This window comes from Aspergillus fischeri, genomic scaffold, assembly GCF_000149645.3.
Source record: "Aspergillus fischeri NRRL 181 1099437636249 genomic scaffold, whole genome shotgun sequence".
Lineage (NCBI taxonomy): Eukaryota > Fungi > Ascomycota > Eurotiomycetes > Eurotiales > Aspergillaceae > Aspergillus > Aspergillus fischeri.
The window spans coordinates 103,567-126,431 of record NW_001509770.1 but is presented as its reverse complement, the minus strand read 5'-3'; the positions used below and the strand labels follow the sequence as shown (position 1 = coordinate 126,431).

Genomic DNA, 22,865 nt, shown 5'->3' with positions numbered 1-22,865 from the left:
GAAAGTAGTGGTACATTGCGGTCAAGACCAACGAGATCTATCAACCCCGGAAATGGTAATTCCGAGAAGAAAAATGCCTCTAGCTTTAAACCGAGCCGTAGCACGCCAGAACAGCCGCTCCCAATATTCCTTCAATCAAAACACCCTGAGAAGTTTCTTCTCGGTATAGAGCCACCTCGATAGCAGAACAATCGCCGACCCAGCGAGACACATGACGCCGCCAAAGGTCTTCACATTCAGCCAGCCGTTGGCCGAATTTTGCAGAATGGCTCCCCCGATGGGTGCCATGGTGAGAGCAACGATCGAAATGGCCAGGATGACTACGCCTATCCGATAGCCTGCTGGAAGCTGCCGACGCCTGTAAAAGGCCATTGCTCTTGTCCGTCGCTGCTATAAGAAGGCACTCAGGAGAGGGAAATACGTACTGTTGATCCAACCCGGGCTGGAGAAGGAGCAGCACCACGCCCCCAAGACGAACAACCATGCTGCGACGCCGCCATCCGGAGGGCCATTATCTTCTATTTATGTGGCATGACCGGCATCGCCTCGCTCGTCGCCGGGAATAGGCACTCTGGCTTCTTCAGGGTCGGTCTTCAGGCCATGTATGGCTGTGGCAAAGCCAGACCAGACGTATGCAACCATTCCCGGTCCTTGCAAGTTCCGACGCATGTGCGAATCTCTGCTGGACCCCCTAGCTATGTACACAGCCCTAGCAATGGTGAATGGAGCTGCTAACATGCCCTTGCCCAACAGCGGATAAACTTTTACATGCATTACCAAAGAGCCCGGACCCTCGTCAACTGGAAATTCCTCGGTACGTCGTAGGATACAACTGCCAGCAATCAGTCCTGGAGTATCGTGATTGAGGCGACCTTGGAGATCCTGCGGCTGCAGCACCGCCTATTCGAGGATTCCGATGTCCTGGACGCGTCTCGCCCGACCGGTATGGTCGACTGGTGCTTCATCAACAATGTGTACTTTTTAGCTGCGAGTACCCCTTGCTTTCTTATGCAGCATCGCAAGGACAGGCTGTCGGCCCAGTATCTACAATGCTGCACATGCCATCAGGACTACTCCTCTTTCAAAACCGTCGACAGAATAATCACAAGCATAATCTCATCTGAGATCATTAATCAAATATCATGAAACAAAGGGTAAAGTGGCTGAGATTCAGGGGCGGCGACAATTCAGCAGGATCGGTAATACTTTTGACGCAGGTCTTGCTGGACCCTGCGATCGTCCCTTGCAATAAGGAATTTGACAGTCCAAATGCCGGAATGCCATAGCTAATTTAGGTTCCGAGACTAAGCTCCTATGCCGGTGTTTCATGTATAGCGTCCGGATGTAACGCAATTGCCGCTCGGTAGAGAATCTGAAACAAGATTAATAGCCAGTCAAGAACACGGCAAGTGTACCCCGGACGGCATGGCACGGTCACATCCAGAGTTATTATGAGGCTTTCGTTGTCGCACCCTCATGTTTTCTGTATATCTACCTTACTTTCCCTAATTGAAATCATTTCCTTCGAACAATACTCACGCTCTTCACTCCTACTTTTCCCCAGATCTCTGCTCACTCATTATGTTGCGCCCCGTTGCATTCCTCGCACTGAGTGCTGTCGCTCAAGCACACACCGTCGCTTGGGTCAAAGGCATGTACTGCCTGGGAGGCCCCGACCCTTCGACTGACAACGCCAATACAAACACAGCCGTGAATCCCCTGTACAATCTCAAGAAGGAAGACTGGTGGTTCCAACACGACCGCGGCTGTGACGCAGTACCTCCAGCAGATGGCGACATCCTGGAACTCCCGGCGGGTGGAAAGTTCATGGTAGAACTTGCACACAACCGCGCGCAGACTACGCTCTCATACGGTGGAAAGTATACCTCGGAATGGCCGGACGGAAAAGAGCACCCCGAGGACTGGGCTGGTCCTGGTAACCCGCCCGACTGTATCCAGGATGATGGAGCATTGCATACCAACAACCAATCCATGGCTGCTGGCACTGCGTTTGCCATCAGCTATCAGTCTGACCTCTCGGCGGTAACGATGGAGAATTTGGCTGTGTTTACAGTTTTGGAGCAGTAAGTAGCGTCTATGCACTACAGCTCTAGGTTCTAATATCGGTATCCAGCACGCCGTGGAAGCGGATCGCTACCTATGAAGTGCCCAAGGATCTTCCGGCTTGTCCTCCTGGTGGATGCACATGTGCTTGGCTCTGGGTAAGTGTATGAATGTCAGTCACGTTTTATCTAACTAACACCAAATAGGTCCCCAACGGCTGTGGACAGCCTAATATGTAAGTGTCCGTAATTCAGTTCCAGGCTGTTAACTGACGAGAGCCAGGTACATGGCTGGTTATAAATGCAATGTCACCGGGTCCACCTCCTCTAAGAAGGTCGCCCCCGCTAAAGTCCCTGTTTATTGTGCGGATGATAGCAGCAAGTGTGTCAAGGGTGCTAAGCAAATGATTGCTTTCAACCGTGAGTCAGCCTTTCTTCTAGAGCTATGGTCAGAAATAACTTGAAGTCATAGAGCAAACTGGGAACAACGTCCAAGTCCCCAATGGCAAGACACCGATGTACAACACGGCGTGGGGTTTCAAGAATGGTATGTCTTCATCGACTCAACCTTGTAGTGAGAACTATTTGCTAATAATAAACCTCTCGCAAGGTGCCCAAAATGATATTTTCGTTTAAACCAGGCGTGGCTCGAAAAATCTGGTGTCATCGAGCAGAACTAATGTCAATTGCAAAGGATACGGAAGGGAGATATGTACTTTACACATGCAGTGGGTGAGTACCACTGCTGTTCTTCAGGGGTGCTGGGCTTTGTATAGAGCAGAGTTAGCCCTATTCAGACAACAGACGACACTTGTTGAATTGTAGTAGATAGGTATTTATTAATCCCCATGGATAGGGAAGTACTCATGTATTAAAAGACTGTAGCACGAGTTAGACCCATTTTCTCCATCACATAGTTGAGGTTGCCTTCTGAAGCTCGAGTTTGCGGATGATCCGGACCCAGCGTCCTCTGATTCCATGTATACGCCGACTGCAATAGAGGCACAGCATCAGAAAAGCGGCCCGCTCTGGCGTATGCCGTGGCGAGATTATTCATCACCGGCACCGTGTCCGAACTATTCTCGCCAAAGGTCCGCCTCGAAAGCTCCAAGGCCTGCTCCAGTAGAGCCAATGCCTTGGCTTTGCCGTCTTCCGTGTTTAACCTTTGGTATGTGGTTGCCAGGTTGGCCGAGCATCGTATGGTGGTTGCGTGAGCCTCCCCCAGATTGGCCTTGGAGAGTTCCAGGGCTTCGGCTTGATAATGAAGGGCTCTATCGAGCTGGCCGAGCTCGCGGTAATCCACCCCGAGCAGATCCATGGTGATGATTGTCTCAAAATGCTCCTTGCCAAGAGTGCAGGTCTGCAGCTCAAGGGCTCTTTCATGCAGCCTGGCAGCGTCTTGCAGGCGTCCGCGTCGGTGGAAACTGTTAGCCAAGTTGTTCATGCTGGTCTGTGTCTCTCGCGAGCTTTCCCCATTGATTTTCAGAAATGCCTCTAATGCTCGTTCTTCCAGGTCCAGTGCCTCATCAAATCGACCGAGCCCTTTCAGATCCAGCGCGAGGTTGTTTAGGGATTTCGCCGTCTCAACGTCATCAGGCCCGGAGACTTGGAGTCGAACGGCATACACTTGCTGATCCATGCGCTCTGCCTCCTGATACTCACCAAGGCGACGAAGAGCGTAAGCCAGATTGGTCTTCATGAACAGTGTGTCCTCGTGATCAAGGCCTTGAGATTCCCCAAGTTGTTGAACAGCATGGCTCAGTTTGTCTCGAGCTTCATGCCACTTATTCTCGTCCATCAATCTGTTGCACTCTTCCATCAAGCTGTGTACTGGCGACATTGCCTTTTTGCTCTTGGACTCGATAAATCCCATCGTTGTGTATTCTGCAATCTTGGTTCCTTCTTGTCCTTGCGAAGATTGAGAGCTTCTAGGAAATGGTGTTCAAGAGAGACGGGGGTACTTGAGAAACTAAAATACCAGATCGACAAGAGACCGATTTCCCTAAACTTTGGTCATTGCTCGTATCTATGCTTGGCATGTTTCATTTCCACAGCATCAGAGGCAAACGATAGGACTGTGTCTCGTATTATTAGTCTCTTTGCAGAAGCCTTCCATTCATTCGTGAAAGATGTGGATCCTAGACCTAATCTTGGGATGTTAAGGGCTGCTCACGGATCAGGCAGCTCTTCAACAGGTAAATCTCGGCTCCGTGGCTGCCTAAGCTTATTACTGAGGTGGAGCTCTATGCCCTGATCACTCAGGATTCTAGATCCAATCCTGTCAACATGTGAGCCTCAAGTGTTCACCGTCTGTCCGCTGCTTGCGAGTGACTTGAGTAGTGGTTGGATTTATTCATAATATGTTTTGATAGGACAAGGAAACATCGCAGGAATAGAAGTTGGGAATCGAAAAGCTCAATGTGCATTATAAATATATAAAGCCAAACCGCTCGCACCACGTCTCTTATCCTCCTTAGACTCGACGACCACATCAAAACCGCCTCTGGAGTGGATTCTGGAAAGGTGTTCGTATGGTTCCTATTCGGCCTCCCAACAATCTCTGCGGTGGCCTACCAGACGGATGGAAATGACATCACGGCCCAAGACTATACCGGCTCTTCGCTAGCAAAGTGCAATTAAAAGAGATGCTTGGGGTGTCAAGAGCCTAGTCAATCGCGTAAACATGTCTAGGGCTGCAGCACCAAGTCTGTCCCGACACACCTATTGCACACAAACAACTGGGTCGGATCCACCCGTTTCTTGACAGAGAGCAAGCGATCATACTTCTTTCCCCAGAAGACTCTTTGCCATTGGGGTTCGTACCTAAGATTCATGTGAGATGAATTCACTTAGAACGGCTAAGAAGAGAGGTCACGAATCACTCACGGACTGGCTTCATTCACATATGTCCCTCCATCTGGGCCAACAATGTCAGTAAAGCGCTTGCTCAACTGCACCATCTGGTGTCGCTTCTCTTCCTTCTCGCAGGCTGTTGCGTTATCCAGCCAATTTACCGAGATACTCAGAAGCGCGTGGCTGTGTTTCCAGATCTCATGGACGGCAGTATTGTCGCGTTCCTTGTTGTTGACTTTGCCAACTAAAGGAGTGACGGATCAGCATGATGGAACCAACTGCTAAAAATAGGATCCCTCTTACTAAAGTTGAATCCTGCAGCTTGATCATTGTCGACAATAAACTGCGCCAAACCGTCGGCATTTTCCCGGATTATGTCCGCTGTCAAAAGTCGTGACGTGTCCTGAATGTTGGTCCCGATATTAGGGTCTTGCAGGAAGGTTCTCAAATAGTCGTTCCAGGTGGAGGAATAGGCTGCAAGCGCTCCAGTGACACCGGGAAGCTGTGTCAAATTAGAAAAAGGAGCAAAAGTCCGGTTGAAAGATTCTATTGTGCCGTTGGGTTGAAGGAAGATCGCTTGGAACCCCTGCGCAAACGAGCCATACCCGGTATAGCCTGCGTCTGTAACGGCTGGAATGAGTTTCAGGGATTCAGAAATGAGACGGGTTGAGCTGGAGTTGTTGGTTGCGTTCAGTTGAACGAACCCAATGGTGAGGTTCTGTGGGACAGGATGAGTTTTGTAAGTCACCGATGTAACAACCTGAGTATGAACAGGTCAGCGCCAAACCAATATATCAGTCGCCTTGGTATATAGCATAGATCACATACACCCCAGGCACTTCCCCCGCCGCCGCGAACAGCCCAAAAGTACTCGGGATCCGAATACGCATTGATCACTCGGTGTCGTCCATCAGCAGAAACAATGCTCATCTCCAAAACGTCTGTGCTCCTATTAGTCAGTCCTCACAGGGAGAATGGGCTTTTGTCACTGACTATCGGCAGCGAGGCCATAGTAATGTGCAAATGGCGAATGGCCTCCTCCCAGCACATATCCTCCGGCGGCCCCGACGGTACGCGCTGATCCTCCGACTATTAATACTCCCTGTTTTGCTGCAGCTTGGTATACGTCTACATGCTTGCGTCAGTGCCGAAGCCCACCATATGAGTATCGTAACCAGTAGAATAATTCACCTACCAAACCATTGCTCTCCAGCCTGCAATGTTGCAGCAGGTATACCATTGACAGCAGCAGGTGCTCCCTGTGGGACAAACGAGTCATGCCAATCGATGCCCTTGATATTATGAGTCCAGAGTGAAAGGGCCCCTTTACCGCTTGATCGACCGAGGCTGTGCAGCTGGTTAGCTGTGCGTCGCATGGATAATCAAGGCAGTATGCTTCACTGGTCATGTCCTGTGTTCTTGATGACAAGTGACAGATCCTTCTCGCTAGCAAATTTCACAGTCTTCTGGATATCTTCCACACTCTCCGCCCGGACAGAATAGTACGGCACTAGTGGAGCACACATCATCAGCGAGGAAAAGTGCCGGGTTCTCTTCAGTATTACCTAGCCCTTGGTGGCAGGGAGCGCTCACAGGAGTATCCATAAAGCACTGCCCGGTGTTTCCCATCTCCCATACGGTCGCTGAATAAGCTCCTGTTTGGTTGGTTCGCCAAAAGCTATCTAGCCAACTCTTCTTTGCTATGTTGCATTGGTTGGCATTATACCTCCGGGTATGGCACACAGCAGCAGATGGAAAAGACCGAATCAACCGCCCACCAACAGTGGCGTTAAAGTCATTCCAAGTCTGAGAATCCGGCCAGCAGTCGTCACCATAAGCACATCGACGCCGGTGATGGGCTTCTGCATTTGCTACAATGGTGAGGATTCCCACAGCCGAGAGAAGGTTTCCAGCGTGGAGGATCATGGGTGCTCAACAGGTTCGATGGTCAATTTGAACGCTTGAATGAAGGGGTGTATGATTGGTGTGATAAGAAGTTGTAGGGTTTGTGTTGATGATCAGGACTGCAGAATCAAGGTCCTTGCATGATATTTATATTCTAATGGGGGTGCTGCAATATGGGCGAGTACGAGAGTTGCCAAATCGGGAAATCGATGTATGATGAGTTGGAGTGTTGGACAGCCGAATACGACCAGTTCCCCCATAATTCTTGGCTGCTCCACTACGTAGTTTGAACCATACGATGCCGATCCACAAGGTCAGCTGTTATGTTAACGTCAGTCTCACTGTTGAACGTTGGCAAATACTGAGGGCCATCCGCTTGAGCAGGCAGATAGATTTCTAAATAGACACCAGGAAGCAAAGGTAATGAACAGGGCAAAACTCAGTATGTAGAGGTAGAAACCTGATCGGCTGTCTGTGTAGCACTACAAGCACTCCAGAATGAGTCACTTGGTCACGTGCTGACACAGTTCCCCCCCTGTTATTAGGCTTTTTCCCACATGGGAACACCCACCATGAGAACCTTGGCTGCATTCTGCGCTGATCAAACAGTATATTCAAAAAAAAAGTGCCACCGCATACTATTTGTATCAGTATAGTCATTCTGAGATGTCTAATCTTCCAACACTAGTCTTCATACCTGGCTCCTGGCATAAACCCACATGCTATGACAAGGTCACCAAACTCCTTCACGAGCAGCATGGGTTAAAATGTGTCTCAATTTCCCTCCCATCAACGACGGGAAACCCAGCTGCGACATTCAAAGATGATATTGATGCTGCCCGAGAAGCTATATCCAGCAAGACAACCCAAGGGCGCAATGTGGTTGTCCTTGCGCACTCGTATGGCGGCATGGTTGGCAATAGCGCTATCAAGGGTCTCACGCGGCCACAAAACGTCACCAACCCGACAACGGGGTACGTTATCGGCCTGGTCCTTATAGCCTCTGGCTTTACTCTAACAGGACTATCCTTCATGGACCCATTCTTCGGCCGTCCACCCCCGTCCTGGCGTGCCAATAGTGAGACCGGCTATGCTGAGCTTGTCACTCCTCCACGTGAGCTCTTTTATCACGACTTGCCTGCCGAAGAGGCAGACTTCTGGGTTTCTCAACTGGCGACCCAGAGCCTCAAAGCATTGTTTGAGGGTGGTGAGCATGCGTATGCTGGTTGGAAGGATGTACCTGTCTGGTATATTGGGACCGTCGAGGATCGCGGTTTGCCGGTGTTGGCGCAACGCATGCAGGTCGGTATGGCAAGAGAAATGGGCGGGAGTGTGGAGCATAGGGAGCTGCAGACCAGCCATTCGCCGTTTTTGAGTCAGCCAGATGTGACGGCGAGAATTATACTGGAGGCTGTCCAGGCGTTTACAGGGAAGCAAGTGGAAGATGAATCTACGAGCACACGAGGCGATGCCATAACGGTGCCCACAGTCAGGCTTTGGCAACCTTTCACATTGTTCAAATTTGGACTACCGCTGGCCCTTGGTCACATTATAGGAAGGTGTGTCCTCCTCGTTAGTTGGGGGAGGAGGTTATGGAGGTCTGGTTTCAGGTAATGTGTTTTTACCGTCAGCTCGACCGAGGTTTGACAAGAATATGGCTTCTAAAATACCTTGATCCCGGTCGGGTTCGCGCTTCTGTCCGCCCTCACACGACAGAGATTCTAGCTATCGTGGATCTCCATATAGCTTATGTCTGCTGACAGTCTAGTTACCCTCATTGTATATAAAACCTGTATTATATGCTGAAATCTCCCACTCTGACATTTTGCCTCGTTGCTTTCCCTCCTTGATGTTAGCCGGATGATAACGAGAAAAAGGAGGACTCGAAAGTCTCAATCAGCCTTGTTTTGCGTACGATCATGACGCCAAACTGCCATCATGGGTAGCAGCAGAATCGCTGCTCCACTGAAGATTTGCAGGGCCAGGAAACCATTGTCTCCTCCGTGACCCTCAAGACACCCGCGATCGGCGCTCCAATCAGCACACTGAGACTGGTTGCAAACCACTGCCTGCCCATGCGCGTCCCAATCACTGAAGGAGTAGGTGAGACTACCAGGCGGGCGATGACCAGCGGATTAGCGGAGATGAGCACGCTAGAGAAGATACTATAGAGCATGCAGAAAACAACAAAGGAGGCAACGGAGTTGACGCGAATCCAGCCAAAAAGGAGCACCGCAGAGAACCAAAGGACGTCTGGTGTCATCGCCCAGCATATAGGCACCCTGTCAATACTCCCCTTGCATAATTCCAGTAGGCCCAATCTACCGAAAAACCGAGGGTGAATGCTGAGCAGGTCTCTAATCCCACATTCACTCGCATAGCACACGCACCTGGCTCTGAAGCCCAACAAGCCGCTGCCTGGGCATCTTGTCATTGTCTGTAACTAGCTGGAGGCTTCTGCCAAGCACATCATCGAATACAGCGACCTGCGCTCTGTCTCCCCTTATGCTCGAATTCTGCTCATTGAATCCGGTGTCGATCCTAGTGAGCGGCTATGACCGCCAGTGTCAACTGAACTTGCCTGCCGTGGATGTTGTACTTAAACACTGGCAGAAAGTACGAACAGTGACGCCCGCGGATCGTGTTGCATTCCTTCTTTACTGGAGGAACCAGCACAGCGAGATAGTATAATAATAAGAAGACCATCCAAAAGTATAGGTTTATGTTTCTAAAGGGTCAAACTCGCAGACACACAGACACACGCACATCAATATATTTATATATCAAGTATTGTGCATCATATATACTCACAACGACTCCATGAACCGGTAACATCTAGACGACGCACCGCTTCACCATACACGACATCAAGGCTACAGGTAGTATAGAAATTTCCGAGGATCAATGACTCGCCAGATGAACGGCATCCCCTGCCACAAAGCTTTCTCGCCCACATCCTCTCCCGGAGTCTTATCCGGGATCTTTTCCGAACCTTCTGTCGGTTTATAAACCGCCCTCCCGCCTGTCTATAGCCTCCCTTTGGTCGATTCTGCCGGAATCCGGCGGGTATGTCTATAATGCCACGAAGGGTCGTTCAGATCGGACCGAATCGCGTAGTTTTCTTCCGCATCCTCCAAAACTGCCATATCGACTGTCGCCACGCCCATTCCCTCAGCGGAAGTACCCAAACGAACCAGGGGACCCGCGTACGGAATGTTAATCTGGGAGAGACCGCAGTAGTTTCTCCCTGGGGGCCCGCCTGCGTTGGCAAACACGACAGCGCAGGTATTCTCAAATGTTCGCGCAGTCAGGATGCTATCAAGAAACAAGGAGGGCGCAGAAGGATTCTGGCGATGGCCGGCCTCAGATGCGCCGCTGCGAGTCCACAGCGTGGGTACAATGATGATCTTCGCTCCCTGAGAAACAAGTTCTCTCCAGGCCTCGGGGAAGGCCAGGTCCCAGCACACCAGCAAGCCCACAGGACCCAGCGGTGTCGAGATGACTTGGTGTGGGGTGTCCTTGGATGACCAAAGGTACGCTCGCTCCGTGGGTCCCCAAAGATTCTTTTTCACATAGGAGCCTAGAATCTCGCCAGTGTTGGAGATGAAAAAGGTTACATTTTCAAGGCTTGGTTCGGCCTTGGAGACAGGCGTCCCTGGAGGGGAGGGAGATACAGGGGAGGGAGATACAGGTCGGACTATCGATCCGGGTACGATGCATATGTTACACTCTTTGGCGAGGGCCTGATAATGATGTAGATAAGTCTCCCAGTCATCACACAGGGATGCAAACCGAGGATCAGTGGGGACCCAGTTGGTGAGATGGAATTCAGGCAGGACAGCTAAATGACACTCCTGCGCAGCAGCCTCGCGGATAAATTTCACAGCACGGGCGAAGTTGTCAGCGGGTTTAAGCGGCTAAAGAACAGCACATTAGAAACATGTACTCTATCGGAGGTTTGACACAGAATGGGAAATCCTCTTTCACTGTTTCTGTGTTTCCCTTGATGATCTAGTTCACGAATATGCAAGGAATAAAACGTACCTTGACATAGAGCTGGATGACGGCAATCTTGCAGAATGGCGGCATGACGATGAATATGAGATGGTGGAGTGAAATGGAATCGACTCACTGGCGGGAAGCTATCATTTTATTGTTGCCCAAGGCTTTCACCATTGGTTGGTCATGCTATATTAGCGCGGCGTTAATGACAGCCCCAGACACGGAGACGCCGAGAGTACCTCGGTTGACCCGCTGTGGACACTCGCGGGGTGTCATCCGAATGGCACGTCCTCGCACGCTAAGGCTGGTATGGCGTCGTCCTTCAAAACAAGAAATCGTAGGTTAGGAAAGGCATCAACCTCGCGAGCATCCACTATTGGCATCTAACCAAAATCATATCCCCCGTATCTGAACATTAGCTCCGATAGTAGAGGCTTCATCGATATCAATCCTCTCGCGCTACTAAGGCTTCAACTGATGATGGAGCGCGAGAATGGTGACTAGACAACTCGATAGTGTCCGAGTCCAGAGTACTGAGCACCGAGGTCGAAATGAAGTAATACCACTCGACGTTGCGAATCATTCCTTCAAAGGTCATTGTTTGATTTCTAACTTTACATACGTATGGAAGTCTAACGCAACTCGGCTGTGTCATTAGTTCCACAGTAATCGCCTTCAATAACGTGGGTGAGAACTGGTACTTCTCAATTCCATTCCCTTCTTCCTGTCTGATACAAGCCATCTTTGCTAGTCTTTTCTGTATCCACAAACACTGCGCAAGTTCCAGCTAGAGGCTTCAAGGAGACACAGCGGTCTACTATCCCACCCACTTGAGCTCGCCTGAAATCGGATCATATACTGCGATCGGATTCTTTGATGATCAGCTATGAGGTTACTGAAGTGACATGCATAGAAAATAGGCATCAAAGCGTCGAATAGCTGCCCTGATCAATGAAATGTAGCCAGCCTTTCTCGTACCTTCAGCTTGGTTTTGCCCGGCTAGAGATCAGGCCGCCACTTGATGCGTTTCTCGAACACAATACACACACCAGAGCCTCCAAATTGGAAATAGGCGATATTGTCACTTTTCTCCACCTGATCACTAACATTGACCGTCAACTTGACTGACGAGACCTGCGCCATTCCAATCGGGAGTACCGCGACTTTGCCATAGTTCTGAGTCTGGATAGCAATGACGCCGCGGGTTTGACACCACTGATATCCAGCCTCGTCCGGGGCCTCAATGCCATAGAATTGGCCCTGGCTCTATGCGCGACGGTCACGGACGAGACCTCTCGATCGTCCGATACCACCATCTGCCTTCTTCCCTACCTGAAAGAACCTGAAGATAGACCTGATCCCGGATGTTCCTCGCCTCGATCACCTCTCCGCTGACTGGCGCGTGCTGGCGATGGTAGTCTGGGGGTGCAAGAATACCATTTCAGCGGCAAAATCAAGGCGTTGTGGCTAGCGCGGTCCAAGGGGTGAATCTACATCTGTGGATGATCTGTCCCCTAAAGACTTCTTTTCAACGCTTCTGCCAACCCCGCACCCCACCGCTAGTTATGCCATACCATCTCTGTGATACTTCATAGTCCACGCAATCAAAGATTTCTTTAATATAACGAAGCAAGGACCTCTTAGAAACACTGTCTGAAGGTAGTAAAGCCAAAATGGTTCAGGATTTTTGCAACAACAGCCCGGTATGTCCGTCCTAGTTCCTCCAGAATCCAACATCCTAACCCCCTGTTAGCCTGTACTACTGGAGATTGTCGACTGGCTCTCCCATGTCCTCTTGTCTGTTGATAATGTATGCTATGCTCCCTCAATGAGGCATTAAGCACCTTCAACTGTCACTCTGGATGAGATCTGAAATGCTAAAGACCTATGTCCTTGTAGCATGGGCGGCTGCAAAATCCTAGAAATTAACTCCTCAACTTTAGTAAAAGTTGGGCCCATGGTTTGGATGGGAGAAGCAGAGGCTCTCTGCCTTGTCAGGGAAAGGACATCAGTACCTGTTCCTAAAGTATTCAACGCCTACGCTATTGGCGATGTTGGGTTCCTTGTGATGGAAAAAGTTCCGGGGATTCCTCTGGAAGAATGCTGGGAATGTTTAACAGAAGGTGCCAGAAAATTGATTGTCTGATAGCTCCAAGGGTTCATATAGGAATGGCGCCAGATTGAAGGGCCACTGTTTGGACCTGTTGATGGCGGTCCATGCGAAGATGTCCTCTTTAAGCACTCGTGGGACGCAGCAAAGTCCCGTCAATATGGACCATTTTCGACAAGAAAGGAATTCAACCAAGGGGTCGTGGAGGCTCTCCGCAACGCCAGACCTTATGGAAAGCTCACCAAGAGGGATGAGCCTCTGGCGGAGAGAATTCTTGCATCTGATAGCCAGGATGAGAGGAAGGTGCTCACACATGGCGATTTGCACCAAAGCAATATCATGGTAAAGGATAATGTCATCACCGGAATCATTGACTGGGGCGCAGCCGGCTATAGTATATCAGCAAGAGAATACTTTTGCTTGCGGTGGCAAGCGTTGGATCTGGATTGGAGAGAACTTATATCTACTATGCTCGACGGCGACGAGTATGAGTTTTGGGCTGAGGTGAATCAATCCATGGTGGATTATACTGGAATTTGAACTTGAGATACATGCGGAGTTCAACGTTTCAACTTCGTCCACTTGTCCCCAACAGCCGCCCGAACAACCCGCGCTGGCTTTCCAACCATTTCTTTCCAGAAGTGGCATGTGCCAGATGGGACAAGCTCGTTCACCTCAAGTGATAGCAAGGTGTCAAAAACCCAACCTTGGCATCTCCTCTTTCCGTCCCTTGGCGCAGGCTCAGAACTGATAACTTTAATGGCCTCTTGACGCTGCTGTTCACTGAGATCCCCAATTTTGACCAACCCAAGAGCCTGCATGGTGACCAGCGGAGTGCCCATTCGTGGATCAAATTCGTACCAAAGTCTATCAAGGTCGAACAACTTGACTGGTGAAAGAACATCTTGCTCCGATGCTCAGAGAATGCCTCACTTTATATGTCGGTCCTGAACAATAACTTGGGAGTACCATATTGATAAGCGCCGGCCTGCTTTCTCCGTATGCATGAGGGGACAGCTTCTAGCTGGGTAAGCAAATCATCATTCATGCTGAAGCGCCTAATGAGGAAATATGTGAGATCGACAAGCCGCGCGCCAAAGCAATCTTCCAGTAGGCCAGCATGAGTCGAGGGAATCGAAGTCCATTGGAGCAAGAATGCGGTTCGCACCAGACTAGAAATCTGCCCCTTGCATAGCAGCATCAGAAAGTGACCGAGGTGTCTTAAGACCTCCATGAGGCTGAAAGAGGACACTTAACCTAGGCGCCTGGACAATTTGGTACCTCGTGGTCTAGTCTGCAGGGATCTTGGGGGAAAGTTTCCCTTACGAACATTAATGTAGTAGGGGTAGGCAGCTCGCTGATATTAACTGCTCATCAACCACACTGGGGTATATAGGAAATTCCGGCCATGAGATCAATCCCAAACAATGTCAAAGCACTCATCCATCCTTTCTCCTACACCAGTATTGTGGCTCCCTTCGTGCCAGTGCTCGCCATTACTGGCACACTGTATTCTGGAGAACTATCGTCTTTGTTCTCTCCCTTTTCAGTGTGCAAGGTGATGTTCCTATCAAGCTATGACTGGTCCAATGGGAATTTGAAAATATACCTGGATGAACCAATTTCAATGGGGCCTGCAGGTTTGGTTCTAACTCTTAAAAACTTAGAACCCACTGACTTATTGTGATTCAAGATATTTACGATAATATCTGCTCATAGAGCTAGGTCACATCTCTTTTCTTTCTTTTTTTAGTTTCCTCTCAATGGCTTGCGGCGCGTGCTGTCGCTGGCCAGCGGGGTTAAGCGCTCTCAGACTCAGGAGGTCGACTAAAATAGCATATAACTGAACTGTTTTTCTGCAATTTCCGTTCGATTGCCCGATACGGGTGCCGCCGCTTTTATGAGGGGTGCACGTGAGAGCGCCCTGAGCGCTCCGGGCACTCATCGAGCACTCACTGAGCACGCACTGAGCACGCACCAACCACTCCGGCAGCTCCCGGATTACTCACTGATCCCGTCAACATGCTGCCCAGTAATCCGGAGCAGCTCAGGCTCGCGCCCATGTGGAAATCACGTGACGCTTTTGTGCTCTCTAAACCGCATACATCCTAAAGCTGGAGAGATCTATGAGATCCACCATCACTTCCATGAGGGCATCACAAAGGCCAGGGCGCCTAGCGTCTTAGCCTGGACTTTGTTCATCATAGTCTCACGACAGAATACAGGGGTAGGCTCAGATGGCTCACAAGCAATCAAACCTAACGGAGGATTACCCAGTGTTTTCCCGGTCCCCCATGTTACGCATGTATAAAATGACATTCTTTCCTTTCCAAGCTTGTCAACGGGAAAACTTCCACTTTCCAGGTCCTCCGTTAATCGTACTTCCACTTGCCCTGTCCTCATACTCTGTTGCCACTTTCATCTCCGTTTCAGTCTTCCAGTATGGCCGGTCTTTCCAATGCTCGAACGGCTGCCCAAAAGGCTGCCCGGGAAGAGAAGAGACGAGAGGAGCGCCGTCAACTCCGTAAGCAGCGAGGTTATGATCTCAATGCCCATCGAGAGAAGGATGCCCAACGGAGCTGGAGTAGAGCATCTCCGGAGACGAAAGAGGTATACAGGAAACGGGTGCGCCTGTACATTGTTCAAAACTAACAAATCTCAAAGTCCAAACACGCCTAGGCTCTCCATGGAGATAGAGCCCAGCAGAGTTATATCTCTAGATAACCCAAGAGGGGTCATCATCACTATCTATCGGGCGGAAGATGACTGCAGCGATCCTTGTATCTTCCGCTGGAACTTCCTACATGATGGATGGGGTCCTTCTGGCTTTATGCTCTTTCAACACACGTCAGACAGTCTAAAGAAGGTTGAAGGAAAGCACAAGTCGCCGCCTCCCCAGACCTTTAAACTTACAGGATATGAAGTTGAGACTGAAGAGCTTCTTCCTGGCCAAACTCTCCGAAGAAATATAGGTTATCCGTATCCCTTCTGGGACCATTTGCATGCATGCTTTACCTAAGCATATATCTACTAGCTATGCTTTACCTCCAGTCCCCACCATCACTTTGAGCGTGCTGTGACTCATAGACACGTCGCATGTCCATCCAGGATCTCTGTAAAGGATTCCTGGATCCATATAGCTTCTCCAGTCACATCCTCTTCCATACAGGCGTCTGTTAGGTGTTGCTAATCTTTGCTTAGTTCCTGCCATGCTTAAGCTGCCCTTTCTAGAGCTTCTCTATCTGCTAGAAGCTCTTAGATTCTCCAGCCTGTCACCACATTGGATTTCCCCTACGGATTTTCTCCTATATCATCCCATTCCATGAGGATCAGCTCGTGGTCAGATCCTGTAGAGTAATCCCGATCGACAAGCCACCTAGGAAGAAGGCCTAGATCTTGGGAAGTAATGGAGAGGTCAATAATGGATATCCCTGGCATGCTCTTTAGGCTAGTCAGTTCCTCAGGGTCATTATTCACTAGTAAATCATGCTATTTAATCAGTGATTCTAGTGGTCCTGCATAGGCACGCCTTGCAGTTTGTGGGTTCCAAAGAGGACTGTGCGCGTTGAAGTCCCCTAATACTAGGCACCTCCCCTGCAGCAGTTGTCCCCATTCTGCATCCTCAATTACTCATCTGCGCCTAGCTTCTGACCCTTACCAGCAGTAGCCTTCCCCTAACCAGTTGTCATAGCAGTTGATTATCCACATCCTCCGTGCTTAATTCCCACTCCTGTCCAGGTCCCAGACACCTATGACCATGAGATAGGGATGATTCAGAAGATCTGTTCATGCCTTAAAGATCTTCTAACTAAGGAGATCCTTCCTCACTACCACTGCCACCCAGTGATTCCGATATTCCCCTTCTTCAGGCTAGTATATCAAGTATCCCGCATGTCTGAATTGCTTAATGTAGGGCTCCTGGAGACAAACTATGCCTGCTAGTTGTTCCAGCCCCACTTCTAGGGCTGCTATAGTAATAGCATGCGCCCTGCGACAGTTATGTTAAATGATTAACATATGCTTAACGATGCTCTACCTGCTTGGGGTCTAGGCGTCTGCATATCCCCCATATTGGTGTCCCTAGGGGTTGTTAGGCGGTTGTCAGTTGCAGTCATTTAAGGCGTTGTTATAGTGTCTGCGGGGGAACTTCCTGGTTCTAGGTCATTCCTTAGGTGATTTAGTGTGCTCGGTATGGGTGCATTCTGACTTTTAGTCTTGCTGAGCTCCTTTCGCACCTGTCTCTTGATAGGGCAATTAGCTGCAGTAGCAGGGTGATTTCTGCCACAATTCCCACATTACACTGGTGTGTGCTGGCATGCCTTTCCTGGTTTTGATACACAATTCACCACATTACAGCTGTGGTTTAGGCCTTCATGTAGGCCGGCGCAGATAAAGCACTTAGGGGGACAGTCTCCGCATGCCTTAAAGCTGAGGTGACCAAGACCGCAGCATCTTAGGCACACCGTGTCCGCTCCTAATTCCCAGAAGTGCTCTGTCCAGTATCTTGAACCTCTAAAACAGATGCCATTAATACTCAGCTGCCAGGCTTCCTCCAGAGATCCCACAGTGATCACTATGGTTGACCCTCTCTGGTTCCCCTCTCAAAGTTCTCATGGGCTTCTTAGCCATATCGGGTCTCTCTTCAGTCATAGTGTACTCCCTGTTTTAATTTCTTTTCTTGCTAATGCCAGTCCACATGTCAGGTAGCATGTGGTGGGCACTCCATGCACCTTTAGCCTGTACCATTGCTCTGGTGCTGTTTTGGAAATTTTATGAACATTGAATCGATGCAACCGCGGTCAAATTGGGGCTTTTTCTTTTCTTTTCTTTTCTTTTTTTTTTTTTTTTTTTTTTTTTTTTTTTTTTTGCGCAGGCTTCAAGAATGCGCTTCTCAATACCAGAATAGGAATTCATCTTGATGGCAGTGTATGTTAAGTCGAATAACTTCAAATTTATCGTTGGGATGTGGCAGGGCAATGCGGAGTTGATGAGGGGCTGTATGGAAATTCTGATATATCCGCGCATCCATGCGCAATAGACAACGTGGCCGGTAGCAACTCTGTGGTGGTATGGAGTATGGCCTGTGGTGATACGAGAGTCGAAATATCTCATCCGGCCTGGATGCTTCCACAACCTCCCAGAAGCTATTCACAAACAAGGCGATGACGATCGGCTTCTGCACGGAGAAGACATTCCCGGAGGCTTTGCTGGGTCGTCCGGCACCGGATAACTCCGCTGTTCCAAGTTATGTTCATTTAGCAACATAAGGGGCTTTATGCATGGGATCTTCCTCTAGCGGGGGTATCAGACACCCAACGCTGCATGATCCAGCGGCCATAACGGCCATAAGAGTTCCAGCGCATCCAGTGGGCCTAATGCAAGCGGTTGTGGAGACAACAGCTCATCAAGGCCATACGGATATGACGATTCCGGATTCCCAGCATAGGTCCTACCTCATGAAGATAATCCAAATCCTGGTGGCCTAAACCATGCAATTAAAGTCCAAGATTTCGGGTGTTCGGGATCTTTGAGAAGCGAGTCCTTGGGGCTAAATTCTGACGATTGACTGGTAGCTAAACTATGTCCAGAATGGAAAAAAGCCGGTAACTAGTTAACTAACTAGAGCTTATAGCCGCTGACATAAGCGAATTTAACGATCTTCTTGAATATATCTAGGGGTGGAATAGTTTGTGGATTGGTGTTTAAATGCTCGATGTACCCATAAGAATATGGATACTGGAAGATATATTCTGAGAGACGACTGGCTTGCCGGGCATTCTTCAACTCCATCGGCCACATGGCATCAAACAAGGACTTTAAGGTCATCATCGCTGGGGGAGGAATCGCCGGTCTAACCCTGGCGAACATGCTAGAGAAGTTTGACATTCAATATGTTCTGCTTGAGGCGTATTCCGCAATTGCGCCTCCTGTCGGGGCCAGTATCGGTCTGTTTCCCAACGGCTTGCGAATCATGGATCAAATTGGCTGCTATGAGGCCATCGCTCGACTCTCTCATGAACACCTCAACAAGGGATATATCCGGGATCGTAACGGGAAGATTATGTCTAAGATGTCTTATTTGTTCAAACATCTAGAGCGTCGGTGAGTCGACTTCTGTTTCACCGATAGACATATTCCGTTATAACACAGGCAGTTAGACATGGTTACGGTCTCCATTTCTTTGATCGGCAGCAACTCTTGCAAATCCTGTACGACCATATCCAGCATAAAGACAGGATACTGCTGAACAAAAAGGTCACCGATATAGACCTTACCAAGGGCGGTGTGAATGTTACCGCGGCCGATGGATCGACATATAGTGGCAGCTTTATTGTAGGCGCAGACGGCATTCATAGCAAGGTTCGGTCTATCATGAAAGCCCTCGGAAATGAGCTCCAGCCCGGTTATTTTCCCCCGGACGAGGAGGACCGAGTCCCATGCTACTACCGCTGTAGCTTTGGTATTGCTCAACACGTCCCTGGATGGGTCGCAGGTGAGCAAAACATCGTGTTGGGAAGAGGTCAGTCGCAGCTGGTTGTCTCGGGGCCGGAAGACCGTGTCTATTGGTTCTTCTTCGACAGGCTACCTGAGGTAAAGTACGGCAAAGACATACCAAAGTATACGAAGCAGGACGAAGCCGAGTTTGTCAAGCAGAATGGCTCCCGTCCCATCACCGACAAAGTTACATTCGGCGACGTCTTTGCCAATCGACTCTCGTCGACGCTGACACCGCTACACGAGGTTGTGTTCAAGAAATGGTTCTTCAAGCGGATGATTGTATTGGGAGACTCGGCCCACAAGGTAAGCAGTTGCACAAGTGCACAGAAGAAAAGCCTTTCATGTTCCCTCGACCTACAGGCAGAGCTGACAAGCCTGTTCGCTGTAGCCAAATCCACTTAATGGCCAGGGAGGCAATGGGGCAATCGAATCATGCGCGGAGCTCGTCAATGCAATATTGCGAAAGAAGAAGAGCCGTGGTGGAACCTTGGATAATCTCAACGACGAAGACATAGTCGATATCTTCACTGAGACACAATCCTCAAGGCACGACCGAGCTGAATCGATCGTGCGCGAGGCTCATAAGAGGCAGGCTCTCGATGCCTTCGAAGATCCTATAACATCCACTATCGTGCAGAGATTGATTCATCCCTTGCTAGGAAATGAGTTTGCCTTCAACCTCATGGGACGGGGGATGGTGGGCGCATCCAGACTGGAAGATCTTCCTGTGCCCGATAGAGTGCGAGCCGTACCTTTCAACGATGAGCTGCCTGCCAAACCCCTCCCCGATGCATTGTCAAGCACTGTGCGGTGGGCTTTCATAGGAAGCATGGGACTCGTCCTGTTTATCACAGAAAAGGCATTCCGCCTGCCCTTGTCCAGAGTTGGAGGCTGGGGAGAATCCGGATCCATCGTCATCTCATGGCTAGGCAAGACACCGGCGTCGGGGTTTTTGAACATGCTTGTGTCAGTGTTTTCCTTTCCTATCCTGGATGAAGATCCTTCGGCGAGGCTGCACCTCCTGAATTTCCTCCCCCAACTCATATCGCCGCTTCTGATCTACACAATCGAAGGATACCGACTGGGAAACCAGGGGTCGCTTCTCGCTCTACCGAGTCTGTTCACTGCTGGTATGCAAGTACAGGGCATCGGACGCATGGCTCCCCTGCACGCCATATTCAGCGCAATCTTCGGAACCGAGAGCATCCCCGGCCGTGCTGTCCCCAAGGAAGTAGCCATGTCACTCGTCCCCGCTGTCACATTGGGCTTCGTACTGCCGACGATCATGTTCTTCTCGCCAACGGCCAACCTCCCTGCCTGGCAGAATTGGATCGCACTATGGCAATTTGCACCGCCGCTGGTCAACGTGTTAACGGCGGTGTTCTCCGCCGTGCTGCGAAGATGGCGGCACAGACATAGCTCTCCAGAAGAGCACGAGGCTGAGTTCAAGCGCTACGAGAAGCGCGACGTACCTAGTCTACAGAGGGCATATATGTATGCGTTCGCCGTCCAGTCTACGGTTCACATTGCGACAATGGCGTACGCGTGGACCCATCCCGGCATCTCCATTGTGAAAGCCTTCTTCGAGCTACCAAACCCCTTCCAGGCTGACTGGAATATGGCAAACGTTTCGCAGCAGGTGGCTACGTTCTTCCAGTACGATGCTGTCACAGCCTTGGCTGGCTATTTGGGCGGCAATCTGTATTCTGTCTGGGATCTCCGTCGGCTTGGATACATCAACACCCGCAGTGCGGTGAACGCTGCCCTTGGGGTCGTGGCAGGCCAGTTCCTCGTGGGCCCGGGAGCCACATGGGCTGTATTGTGGTCCTGGCGTGAGCGTGTCATTGCTGATCTCGCCCATTAATCGGTTTCGCAAACAGAACAGGCGGTGCTGTATCTTCCTATTCCTGTAGATTGTGACCCGCTGCGGCACTTTCTATACTTGTCTATGCATATATCCGATTATAGATGTATCTCAGTTCATTTCGATGTATGTAATCAGAATAGAATATAGATGCGGATTGAAAATTAAAAAAAGAGACATTCTATTCAGGATACACGTCGCTGTATCCTCGAAGGAACACATTAAAGCACTCCTAAGCACCTTTACAGTCCCTACTATAGCTTTTCCCTGGTCTCCTGGCTGTCGCGATGGCCCAGGAGCCCAAAGAGGCTATGAGGGGGGAGGAACAGCAACCCCCCGCCCACCCAACGCGCATCCCAAAAACACCCACAGGAAACAAGCAAGCTTCTTGAGCTATTCAAATCAATTGACACTGAACTTCAATCTCTAAATGAAGCAAGCCGCCTTCCAGTGCTCATCGGAGAGCTGAAAAATGCGCTCCTGAACCACCTCATCCCGATCGTGCAACGTGTCAACAACGCGACGAAGAACCAAGAGAGCCCCCCCAAAACGCCTCCTGCAAGCCCCCCACCTACCTACGCGTCGATAGTCCAAGGCACCAGCCCTACAGAGAAGCCAATACCATTGAAGGAACGTCGTGAGATCCGAATCCAGGCCGGCGACCTGACCGCTGAAAGTTCGGCATGGACCCCGACCGACATCACAAAGGCGGTCAACGACCGCCTGGCTGGGATGGGCCTGGGCAAGATCCTCAACACAAGACGGTTACCAAGTGGCGACCTCATATTGACAGCGGACTCCACGGATACTAAGACCAAGGCAGAGGAGCAAGTCGATGGCTGGATCCAGGTCATCGGTGGCTCCGCCAGACTCCGACCCAAAAAGTACACCGTCTGGGTTCATGGGGTTAAGGTATCTGCTTTTGACAACCAGAAACAAGCGCTAGGCATCCAGAAGATCTATGACCAGAACCCAGCTATCGCGGATCAGGTCCGGATCCTGGGATACCATTGGAGGAAGAGGATCATATGTCTTAAACAAAAAGTTAGCTCCATCTTAGTGGATATTGGCTCACTAGAGGGAGCTAACCTGCTTATAAGAGAAGGGATTGTGATCGATGGAGAGATCAAGGAAGTGGAGCTGTTTGATCCACAATGCCTCGTTACCAGGTGCTTCAACTGTCAGGGGTATGGCCATGCAGCACGCAGCTGCAGAGCCAACAAGAAGTGCGGATTCTGCGCGGCTGGCGGACATTCACATGAGAACTGCCCCCTTAAGGGTCAGAAGACCAAGCAACGATGTGCCAACTGCGCGGGCAGGCATATGGCGGGTAGCCAGGACTGCAGAGCTCATTAGGAGGAGGTCAGTAGGGCCCGGAGAGCTCTTGAGACCAAGCCAAAGCGCTTCGCAGAGCCCAAGCAACCCCAGGGATTGGCACAACACCCTCTCCCCTCCAAGAAAAGATCTGGAGAACACATTTCCAATCCTGTGGCCCAGAAACCGCGAGGACCTGGTCGTCCCTGACAGCCTCTTGCTGCCCCGGACGACAGGCGACTTAACAACTTCTTTA

At 50.1% G+C, this 22,865-nt stretch overlaps 9 protein-coding genes across 9 annotated transcripts, besides 5 other annotated features; 5 read left to right on the top strand and 4 right to left on the bottom strand.

The window, feature by feature from the left end:
- Positions 1-135: 135 nt before the first annotated feature.
- On the bottom strand, positions 136-774 carry NFIA_007770 (uncharacterized protein; the record flags this gene model as incomplete). Its single annotated transcript, XM_001263997.1, has 2 exons — positions 136-374; positions 537-774. The coding sequence occupies 2 exons, from the start codon at positions 772-774 to the stop codon at positions 136-138; spliced, it is 477 nt and encodes a 158-aa protein (XP_001263998.1).
- Positions 775-1,581: 807 nt separating this feature from the next.
- On the top strand, positions 1,582-2,655 carry NFIA_007760 (lignocellulolytic auxiliary activity family 14 protein; the record flags this gene model as incomplete). The annotated part of the gene is made up of 6 exons (XM_001263996.1): positions 1,582-2,084; positions 2,135-2,222; positions 2,271-2,299; positions 2,347-2,483; positions 2,536-2,610; positions 2,639-2,655. 6 exons carry the CDS (start codon positions 1,582-1,584, stop codon positions 2,653-2,655), a joined length of 849 nt encoding a protein of 282 aa, XP_001263997.1.
- A 279-nt stretch (positions 2,656-2,934) lies between these two features.
- Positions 2,935-3,936, bottom strand: NFIA_007750 (TPR domain protein; the record flags this gene model as incomplete). Its single annotated transcript, XM_001263995.1, has 1 exon — positions 2,935-3,936. One exon carries the CDS (start codon positions 3,934-3,936, stop codon positions 2,935-2,937), a length of 1,002 nt encoding a protein of 333 aa, XP_001263996.1.
- An 814-nt stretch (positions 3,937-4,750) lies between these two features.
- NFIA_007740 (FAD/FMN-containing protein) lies at positions 4,751-6,842 on the bottom strand (the record flags this gene model as incomplete). The annotated part of the gene is made up of 8 exons (XM_001263994.1): positions 4,751-4,886; positions 4,950-5,160; positions 5,196-5,676; positions 5,745-5,857; positions 5,910-6,044; positions 6,112-6,263; positions 6,318-6,426; positions 6,482-6,842. 8 exons carry the CDS (start codon positions 6,840-6,842, stop codon positions 4,751-4,753), a joined length of 1,698 nt encoding a protein of 565 aa, XP_001263995.1.
- A 645-nt stretch (positions 6,843-7,487) lies between these two features.
- NFIA_007730 (alpha/beta hydrolase) lies at positions 7,488-8,435 on the top strand (the record flags this gene model as incomplete). The annotated part of the gene is made up of 1 exon (XM_001263993.1): positions 7,488-8,435. The coding sequence occupies one exon, from the start codon at positions 7,488-7,490 to the stop codon at positions 8,433-8,435; it is 948 nt and encodes a 315-aa protein (XP_001263994.1).
- Positions 8,436-9,847: 1,412 nt separating this feature from the next.
- NFIA_007720 (carbon-nitrogen hydrolase family protein) lies at positions 9,848-10,910 on the bottom strand (the record flags this gene model as incomplete). Its single annotated transcript, XM_001263992.1, has 2 exons — positions 9,848-10,738; positions 10,866-10,910. The coding sequence occupies 2 exons, from the start codon at positions 10,908-10,910 to the stop codon at positions 9,848-9,850; spliced, it is 936 nt and encodes a 311-aa protein (XP_001263993.1).
- Positions 10,482-10,513: a microsatellite.
- Positions 10,911-12,780: 1,870 nt separating the features above from the next.
- Positions 12,781-13,473, top strand: NFIA_007710 (uncharacterized protein; the record flags this gene model as incomplete). The annotated part of the gene is made up of 2 exons (XM_001263991.1): positions 12,781-12,963; positions 12,991-13,473. The coding sequence occupies 2 exons, from the start codon at positions 12,781-12,783 to the stop codon at positions 13,471-13,473; spliced, it is 666 nt and encodes a 221-aa protein (XP_001263992.1).
- A 1,407-nt stretch (positions 13,474-14,880) lies between these two features.
- Positions 14,881-14,911: a microsatellite.
- Positions 14,912-15,375: 464 nt separating this feature from the next.
- NFIA_007700 (uncharacterized protein) lies at positions 15,376-15,612 on the top strand (the record flags this gene model as incomplete). The annotated part of the gene is made up of 2 exons (XM_001263990.1): positions 15,376-15,543; positions 15,598-15,612. 2 exons carry the CDS (start codon positions 15,376-15,378, stop codon positions 15,610-15,612), a joined length of 183 nt encoding a protein of 60 aa, XP_001263991.1.
- A 639-nt stretch (positions 15,613-16,251) lies between these two features.
- Positions 16,252-16,518: a mobile genetic element.
- A 1,226-nt stretch (positions 16,519-17,744) lies between these two features.
- Positions 17,745-17,800: a microsatellite.
- Positions 17,746-17,800: a microsatellite.
- Positions 17,801-18,730: 930 nt separating this feature from the next.
- NFIA_007690 (FAD binding domain protein) lies at positions 18,731-22,651 on the top strand (the record flags this gene model as incomplete). The annotated part of the gene is made up of 4 exons (XM_001263989.1): positions 18,731-19,035; positions 19,092-19,734; positions 19,820-21,269; positions 21,747-22,651. The coding sequence occupies 4 exons, from the start codon at positions 18,731-18,733 to the stop codon at positions 22,649-22,651; spliced, it is 3,303 nt and encodes a 1,100-aa protein (XP_001263990.1).
- Positions 22,652-22,865: the final 214 nt, after the last annotated feature.